Below are 9,350 nucleotides of genomic sequence, written 5' to 3' on the forward strand. Positions count from 1 at the left end.
CACATATATATATATATATGTATATATATACATATATAAACATGAATCACTTCTTACATTGGTTTATTTAGTCTATTTCAAAAATACTTACCTGGCTAAACCGACTGATTGGCATTTTCCTAGTAGAGCACCCCACGAAGAAAAAAGAAAATAGAACCGTCCGTCTCAACATTTGTGCATTTTATATCTTTATATAGATGTTGACGAATGTGATCATATTCGGCTATATTGTTCTGGAAACGAGACTTGTGATTATGAAGTTTGCAGTGACGATGGCTTTTGCACTAATACAGACGGTTCTTATACATGTGAATGTTATGATGGCTTTACTGGCACAGGTGTAATATGTTTTGGTGAGTTGAACTAGTTAAACAAACCCGGTGAAGCCAACTAGATCTTGAAAAATAATGCTATAAATATATAGACCTACAAACACTACTTTTATTAGTAGGACTCTTTATGTGAAGTAGTAGTAGAGAGGAGTTTGGACTGGTTACTTGACTCATCAATTACAATAAAATAGTATATAGGTATCAGTATCTGAACTCATTACCTAGTTTAATATGTAAATTTTACAACAATTAAAAAATATAAATCAATACAAATATTTTAAAATAATTTAACCATATTTATTAATAAATAAAAAACAACATTTAGGTGAACACAATAGGCCTATTGTTTTTATTTTTAAATGTGTTTAATTTCAATCATAGTACTCATTGAATCAAGTACTTAGATAAATGTAATGTTTCTATGATCATGATGAAATATATAAGAAAGGGCGGATGAGCTCCCCCGGAGTCATTGTAACCATGCTTAGTTTAAGGAGTAGAATTAGCATGTCTTTAGGGTTAGATTTGTATTACTTTCTTGGTCTGTTTTTTTTTTCATGTTTATGTTAAGCGCATAGAGGTCTCAGTAATATGCGCTATATAAGTCGACTATTATTATAATATTATGATGAGCATAATTTAATTTACAGATATCAACGAGTGCTCTGATACGCCATGTGATTCCATGGCAACTTGTGCTAATGTTCCAGGGAGTTACGTCTGCACATGTGCAAATGGATTCGAAGGCGATGGAATAGCATGTGAAGGTAAAGCCCAATGAAATCGAATTTATATGTTCAAAACTCGACACGTGAAAGCTTTTTTGCCCTTTGTCTTACTTGTTCTGTTAAATATTGATGTATACTTTTCATTTAATACAATAAAATGATGTACGAAATCCATCCAGCTTCGTAAGGTCAATAATCTCAGAAAAATATGTGTGCTAGCCTCGCGAGGAATCAATTTGCACCGAATTCGGCGCATATGAGCTTTTTTTTTTGGGATGTGTGTATACTAGCCTTGTAGCTTAGCTGAATTCATTGTACCTAAATAAATAATAATACCTGTAATAAAAATGATGATTATAAAACCATAAATTCCAGTGTTTAATGTTCATATTCAGATATTAATGAATGCAACGAGACCAATAGTTGCACCGAGAATTCCGAATGTACAAACATCCCTGGATCCTACCAGTGTAACTGTATTGATGGCTTTCGTGGAAATGGATTTTCAAGTTGTGTGAATATTGATGAATGTGCTGAAAACACGCACGATTGCCATGCGCAGGCGACGTGTAATGACACTCAAGGGTCGTACTCGTGCTTATGTAATGATGGATTCAATGGAACTGGTATCATCTGTGAAAGTAAGAAATATTTTTCAATTACTGTAGTGGCTAGCGTCGAGTTTGTTGAAATATTAAATAAAATAACATAATATAAATCTACTACGGTCGAGCCTTACTAAACTATGGAAATGGATTGTTCCGACATGTAGTGCATTAAGATAGAGATGCTTATAAGATCAGAACAAACCGACTCCACCAATTAACACCTTGGAATTGTGTTAAATCGTCGGAACAATATCCACAGCGTATATTGCAATAAAGTAAATGCTGAAGTAATGTATTTTCCACAGATATTAATGAATGTTCTTTGGGAGAAATTAATGACTGCGATGAAAATGCTTCATGTATGGACTTAATCGGATCCTATTTTTGCACCTGCAATGAAGGCTTTATTAACGAAGAAGGTGGAAGTGCAACATATGGAAAGTGTACAGGTAAAATCTTAACTTACTTTTAAGTTTAATGAGTATAGGCCTACTGTACAGTTGGTGTCATGTGACGTATCAGTATTTCCCTGCCACCATTTTCAGTAGGGGACTGTGCATAGGTAGTATGGTGAATAATTACCAAAATTATTTAAAAAAATAGGCCTATCTATATTAATTATAAATAAAATATTATAGTGTATTATGAATATAACAATCAAATAGGAATAACAATTTTAAATAATTATATAAGAAATGTGTTAAACTGGTGTGCAATACGTTAGGTGAACTTACGATATTTGATTTTTCAAAAAAACAGAAATTAATGTAACAACGATTGCCGGGCCAACCACGTCAGCAAATGTAACAACAGTTGATGGCCCAACCACAGCATCAGATTTAACAACGGTTGCCGGGCCAACCACGTCAGCAGTAACAACAGATGATGACCCAACCACAGCAGCAGATGTAACAGATACCGATCCAACCACATTAGCAGATGTAACAACAGATGCCGAACCAACCACATCAGCAGATGTAACAACAGATGCCGAGCCAACCACATCAGCAGATGTAACAACAGATGGCGAGCCAACTACATCAACAGATGTAACAACAGTTGCGGAGCCAACCACATCAGCAGATGTAACGACAGTTGCCGAGCCAGCCACATCAGCAGATGTAACAACAGATGCCAGACCAACCACATCAGCTGATGCAACAACACATGCTGTGTCAACCACATCAGCTGATGCAACAACACATGCTGTGTCAACCACATCAGCAGATGTAACAACAGTTGCCGAGCCAACTACATCAGCAGATGTAACGACAGTTGCCGAGCCAGCCACATCAGCAGATGCAACAACAGACTCCGGGTCAACCACATCAGCAGATGTAACAACAAATTCCAGGTCAACCACATCAGCAGATGTAACAACAAATTCCAGGTCAACCACATCAGCAGATGTAACGACAGTTGCCGAGCCAGCCACATCAGCAGATGTGACAACAGATGCCGGGCCAACCACATCAGCATATGTAACAACAGATGCCGAGCCAACCACATCAGCAGATGTAACAACAGATGCCGGGCCAACGACATCTGCAGATGTAACAACAGATGCCGGGCCAACCACATCAGCAGATGTAACAACAGACGCCAGACCAACCACATCAGCTGATGCAGCAACACATGCTGTGTCAACCACATCAGCAGATATAACGACAGGTGCCGAGCCAGCCACATCAGCAGATGTAACAACAGCAGGCGAGCCAACTACATCAGCAGATGTAACAACAGTTGCCGAGCCAACCACATCAGCAGATGTAACGACATTTGTCGGGCCGACCACATCTGCAGATGTAACAACAGGCGGCGAGCCAACTACATCAGCAGATGTAACGACATTTGCCGGGCCAACGACATCTGCAGATGTAACAACAGATGCCGGACCAACCACATCAACAGATGTAACAACAGATGCCAGACCAACCACATCAGCAGATGTAACAACAGTTGCGGAGCCAATCACATCGGCAGATGCAACGACACTTTCCGAGCCAGCCACATCAGCAGATGTAACAACAGATGCCAGACCAACCACATCAGCTGATGCAACAACACATGCTGTGTCAACCACATCAGCACATGTAACAACAGATTCCGGGTCAACCACATCAGCAGATGTAACAACAGTTGCCGGTTCAACTACATCAGCAGATGTAACAACAATTGATGGGCCAACCGCATCAGCAAATATAACAACAGATTCCGGGTTAACCACATCAGCAGCTGTAACAACAGTTACCGAGCAAACTGCAGCAGCAGATGTAACAACAGATAATAACCCACTCACACAGGCAGACATAACAAGTGCCGGGCCGACAACAGCAGCAGCAGGTGTAACAACAGTTAATGCTCGAACCACTAAAGTACCTATAACAACAGCAGCCATGCTAACCACAACAGTGGCTGTAACTGCAGTTGTTGAGTTAACAACATCAGAAAAGCTTGCAACAAGTGATGGGTTAACCACAACAGTAGATGTTACAACAGCTGCTGCCTCAACTACAGCAGCAGCTGTAACAAAAGGGGTTATACCAACCACAGCAGGGGGTATAACAACAGGTACTAGGTCAACCACCACAGCAGATGTGACAGCAGTAGATGTTACAACTACAGCAGAAGCTATAATAACAGTGGCCAGGCCAACCACATCAGCAGATGTAACGACAGGTCTGACATCAAATTCCAATATGATCTTTATATAATAAATAAAAATAGATGAGCCGTACTAGCTTGACGTAATAGAAAATAAAACTCAAAAAAATTTAATACTTTAAGGACTAGTTTATTTGACAGTACACTAGCTTTCGTGCACACAGTGCTCCTTCACCTGAAGAAGTGCACTGTGTGCACGAAAGCTAGTGTACTGTCAAATAAACTAGTATTTAAAGTACTAAATGTTTTATATATTATGTTACAGTAATTGTCAAATGGCAAATAAATTTAGTATTTGGGAAATCTATTGACATAACACTTATAGGCAACGATATCAAAATGGTGCTTTATCGAACAATCAAAAATAATGATAGAGTTAGCACTTATTAAACATCCGTCACTTACAATACTTTTCCAATCTCTTACAATAACAATAGAACACTTGTTACCATTCTTACTAATTTGCCTTAACTATCTGATTGTTTGCTTCAGATGAAAGTTTCGGAGTACAGATGACGATAACAAGTATCGGTGGTCAAGAGGCACAATATTCAGATGAGTTATCAGATCGAACCAGTGATTTGTTTATAGAGTATGAGGATTCGATATGTAGTGCTGTGAGTAAAATGGTGGTGGTTTATGTAACTTACATTACTGATCATAGGTGGTGGCACGGTTTGAAAGTTGGGAGGGCCCGGTTATCTCTTGCGAACAGAGCAAGGTGCCCTCGGAAAATTAGGAATTTTACTTTCTAGGAGAGCTGTTTGATGATTATTTTTATTATATGATCTCCTATAATGTTTTATGATCAAATTCGCCAAACAAAACCAACTGGTGACCTTTTGTTTTGTCAAATAACCATCGTGCACATGACAGCGGAAACTGCAATAAAATAGTGGAAAGCACCATGAAGAATATAATTTAAACATAATTATTGAACACTTTCATTTTTGTTACTAAGGTTACAAGAATATATGACGAAAGTGATGAAATATCCAGGTCTACCCAAAGTTGCTCTGTTCTGGAATTTTTGTCTGGAAGCATAATTGCAAATGTTGAAGTAATATTTCCTGAAAACACCGCTACTACTGACAACCTTCAACTTGTGCTGACTAATTCAATTGATAATTCAGGTGGTTCACTACCCAACACAGATTTCGCAGTTGATGTTTCTTCAGTTACTGTTGAACGTAAGAAACTTTATTACTACTACTAAACATACTACTGTGATACGGGTTTATTTATTTATTTATTTTTTTATAGAATTAACGCAAACCTATGGCCGTATTCGACGAGTCGTTCTTCGTTAAACCACTTCCACCTGCGCAGCAGTGGTAAAATCCTACTTAACGAAGACGACCAGTCGAATAGAAAACTTGTAAATACTCGACAAAACAAAATGGCTGCATAGTTACCGCGATACACGCTGCGTAATCAAGGCTGCTTCAGATTGTGGCAGTATGGGTTTTTCGTAAAAAAATGTGTTCATCCAATTTTTGAATTCTGTTAGCCTACATTTATGTTTTGATTTTAATGTGGGTAAATATTATAATTTTTATTTTCTGAAATTTAATCTAAATTATATTAACGCAAATGTTGTTGCTAAACTGACCAATCGGCCATATATTTTTAAAGTTACGTGCATAACTTAACGCTGATTAACGCATTCTGGTTACGTTAATTTTCGTTGTCAAGGAAGTCTATTTTACAAACCAGTCGAATGAAAAAAATACTCGACGAAAATTCGTACTCAACGAAATGAACCAGTCGAATAAGTCCTATAATACCAATAGCATACCTGGATATTAATTATTCCATGAGAGTTAAAAGTAATATTACATTCTGTCTATACTAGTCATTTAAATCGGATGTATAATTCGGATATGAAATTCATTATTTCTATGTTAGAACGAGTTACTTGTGAAACTGATTATTGCGAAAATGGGGGAACTTGTGATGACAGTGAACAACCACCGAAATGCGCATGTCAAGAAGGCTACAATGGCAACAAGTGTCAAAACAAAAAAAGTAAGTACATTTAAAAAACGATATGTAGCTTGAAGATGTAATGTTGAGCAGTGCAATCACCTTTAGCAGGATGGAAGATAAGCACGAGATTAGTTGTAGTTTAATTAAATTCGAATGACTAAACGGACCATTTCACTGAGGCCTGCCTCTTGAACATTATTGCTAAGGTTCGACAGCATAAACGTACGTATTTTCCTGGCCCTGTTCTGATTGGTCAATGGTTTGATTGGGATGCTAGAAAAATAAGTACGAAGAATAGAATACTTAAAAATTATTTTTAACTATATGCTTAGAATAATATCCAGATCAGGTAGTTTTTATTTGGTTGTCACAAACGAAGACGTAAAAAAAAAACTAAACATAACATTGTTTGTCTTTCAGCGGATACGGTGATTTACATAATCATTGGTATTTCTGCCTTTATTGTATTGGTGCTGCTTACCGTTTTCATTGCCTTCATCATATCTGTGGTTAACAAACGTCGAAGACATCAAAGCGACTTGTTTTATAAAACGTCGTTTCGTGACGATGACACAGCATCCGAGTCCTCCGAAAAGATGGCTCATTACCAAAATAGAATCTTTTATACCTCAGATCGAGATGTAAGTACATAATCTATTTCTTGTTCTCACGTGGCACGTTTCTTTCCAAAGCAATCTTTAGCGTATAGTAGAATACACACAGTAGGCTTAAAATACCTTTATTGGATGTAGTGATCTAACAATGATTGCGTTGAAAATCTCTACTATAATAGCTGGATTGCTCAACGGCTAATCATTGTGCCGGCGTGTGCAGTTTACAGTTGTTGGTGCCCTTCGCGCCGGTTTAAAAGTTTTGCGCTGTGATGACGTATTTATGACGTTTTATGCTCGAGCTCCCCAACATAATGCGTCGATTGCAATCCAGGTATTATTTTAGAGATCTGCGGGTCTTTAAAGCGACAGCGTAGCAATTTATGGAAACAAAGCTTTACATTTTTTGTAGTATTCGCATCTCTCACCGTGATTTTTGCGCCTATCTGTATCTAGGACTTGAAATACACATGTTCATAAATCTGTTATAACATGGATTTTTTTAAAATTTACTATAGGATGATGGGTATAACAGTTTTAGAAGCTATAGTAGAAATATAATGCGGCCTTATGTTGTATCAGGAACTGAAGGCATGGTAAGTTTAATAAAAAATAATGTTATATTCATAACGGCACTAACTTACTCTACAACTGCAACCAGAATTCTTTCCAGTTTTGTGTGACTTTAGCAACAATAGTGAGTTTCGATTTCACAACAAGGGTAAGACGTCGAACGTAATGACGTCATGCACAGATGACTTTATGTTATACGTTATACGTCCTACTGCCGTCGGGTAATCGAATGCTCCCTATAAAGTCATCTGAGCATGCGAGAACGCATGCTCCTCGTCGCGTAGATTCTAGGATGGAATTTGACCGAACCTACGTTGTGCAGAGAACGTATAGGACGGTCAGGCAGTGAACCGTTCTAGCGTTGCGTCGTCGCGCAAATCGAAAGCTCCCTGCTGCTGCTATCTAAAACGCGGGGCTTAACGGGAAGGTCTTATTGATGGATTTATTTGTAGTATGTGCTTTATAAGTATATCGCCATTACCATTAGCCTACCTTTGAAAACTAATTTATAATAAAATCAATTCAAATAATACATTTGTTGTCCATCTTTATAAGCGTAAAATAGACATTATGGCTCGTATTTTCAAAAGCGGACTAACTTTAGTCCAGGTCTAAATTTAGTTCAGGACTCAATCTGGATTTAAACCAGGACTAATAATAATAATAGTTGGATTTGTAATAGTGCATCATGCAAACAACCTCTAACAAGACTATTCGAGAATAAGGGCCTATATCTTTCTTGTTTCTTCTCTATATAGGCCTGATTATATCCCACTGTGAAATATAAATTTATAAATTTAATAAAATATATGTTTTGTTTAATAGGGTCGTTATTACACCGAAGGAAGACCAAATAATGGTGATGGCGTTGTGTGGGATAGTTACCAAGGGAAGAATTTCAACCGACATTAACTCGTCAACAAATTGTGATAAGCAGTCATGGTGTATAGTAAACGAAGTGACTCATTTGTTGTTTGAGGATCTGAATTGTATTTACATAAATTAATATTTAACTGTTTGTTCAGTCATGTTTTGTGTTTAACAATTGTTAATCCTATTTAAGTATTTTACTACCGACCGGTCACGTCTATTTGGTGTTTTTAATATTACAATAAAGTAACGGAAGGTTTATTTAACTTTTCAATACTACTTGCAAAACTTATATTACAAGTATATATATTTTTAATTCCATGCTTCATAATTATGAAAGCACTATGTACAGAACATTTCGAGATTGTGTAATGAAGAACTGCGAGTTAGATTCCGAGAGATATACTGTAATAGTATAGGGCCAAATTTGGATATTTCTTCCAATATTGTTTTTTAATCATCAATATCGATAAAAACATCAGGCCTATGGAACTTTCTATTAAAACATCTACAGGACTAGGCTAGGCCTTACATCAATGTTTAATGGAGAAATATCGAGATTTTAATGAAACGTCAATCACGATAAAACAATTATATTCTACTTGTGAATAAGGAATAGTGATGAATATAATTTAATAGTCGTATTTCAATATGCGTCATAATAAGACAGATACTAATCATCTACACATGTACAAAACAATTAGAGGCGCTAGACGATACGACGTTATCTGCTGATTGCTGTTGGCAGACTGAGCTGACCGTCGTATTCTCCTCGTCGATCGTCGGCGGCGGCAGTGTGAGACCGGCTTAGATTACGATAAGTTGAACTCGGAGAGGGATATCGGCAATATATAATATACTTTTGACATCTGGGAAAACCTCAGAAACATTAAGCCAGGTAATACAATATGTATGTGTATATATATGTATATATATATGTGTATATATATATATATATATATGTATTTATTTATG

The 9,350-nt window shown here is 37.0% G+C and overlaps 1 protein-coding gene across 1 annotated transcript in view; it reads left to right on the forward strand.

Annotated features, from left to right (window-relative positions):
* Positions 1-8,976, forward strand: part of LOC117110188 — a 42,881-nt gene extending 33,905 nt beyond the window's left edge. Inside the window, exons 69-79 of the mRNA XM_033252811.1 lie at positions 155-353; positions 983-1,099; positions 1,456-1,701; positions 1,974-2,117; positions 2,428-4,347; positions 4,825-4,949; positions 5,294-5,522; positions 6,241-6,360; positions 6,742-6,962; positions 7,451-7,528; positions 8,331-8,976. Coding sequence (XP_033108702.1) covers positions 155-353; positions 983-1,099; positions 1,456-1,701; positions 1,974-2,117; positions 2,428-4,347; positions 4,825-4,949; positions 5,294-5,522; positions 6,241-6,360; positions 6,742-6,962; positions 7,451-7,528; positions 8,331-8,417 — 3,486 coding nt within the window. The 3' untranslated portion in view covers positions 8,418-8,976. The remainder of the gene's footprint in view (positions 1-154; positions 354-982; positions 1,100-1,455; positions 1,702-1,973; positions 2,118-2,427; positions 4,348-4,824; positions 4,950-5,293; positions 5,523-6,240; positions 6,361-6,741; positions 6,963-7,450; positions 7,529-8,330) is intronic.
* The last annotated feature ends 374 nt before the right edge of the window (positions 8,977-9,350 follow it).

This window comes from Anneissia japonica, unplaced genomic scaffold (genome assembly GCF_011630105.1).
Source record: "Anneissia japonica isolate Jap-2015-1 unplaced genomic scaffold, ASM1163010v1 scaffold284697_len431725_cov185, whole genome shotgun sequence".
Taxonomy (NCBI): Eukaryota; Metazoa; Echinodermata; class Crinoidea; order Comatulida; family Comatulidae; genus Anneissia; species Anneissia japonica.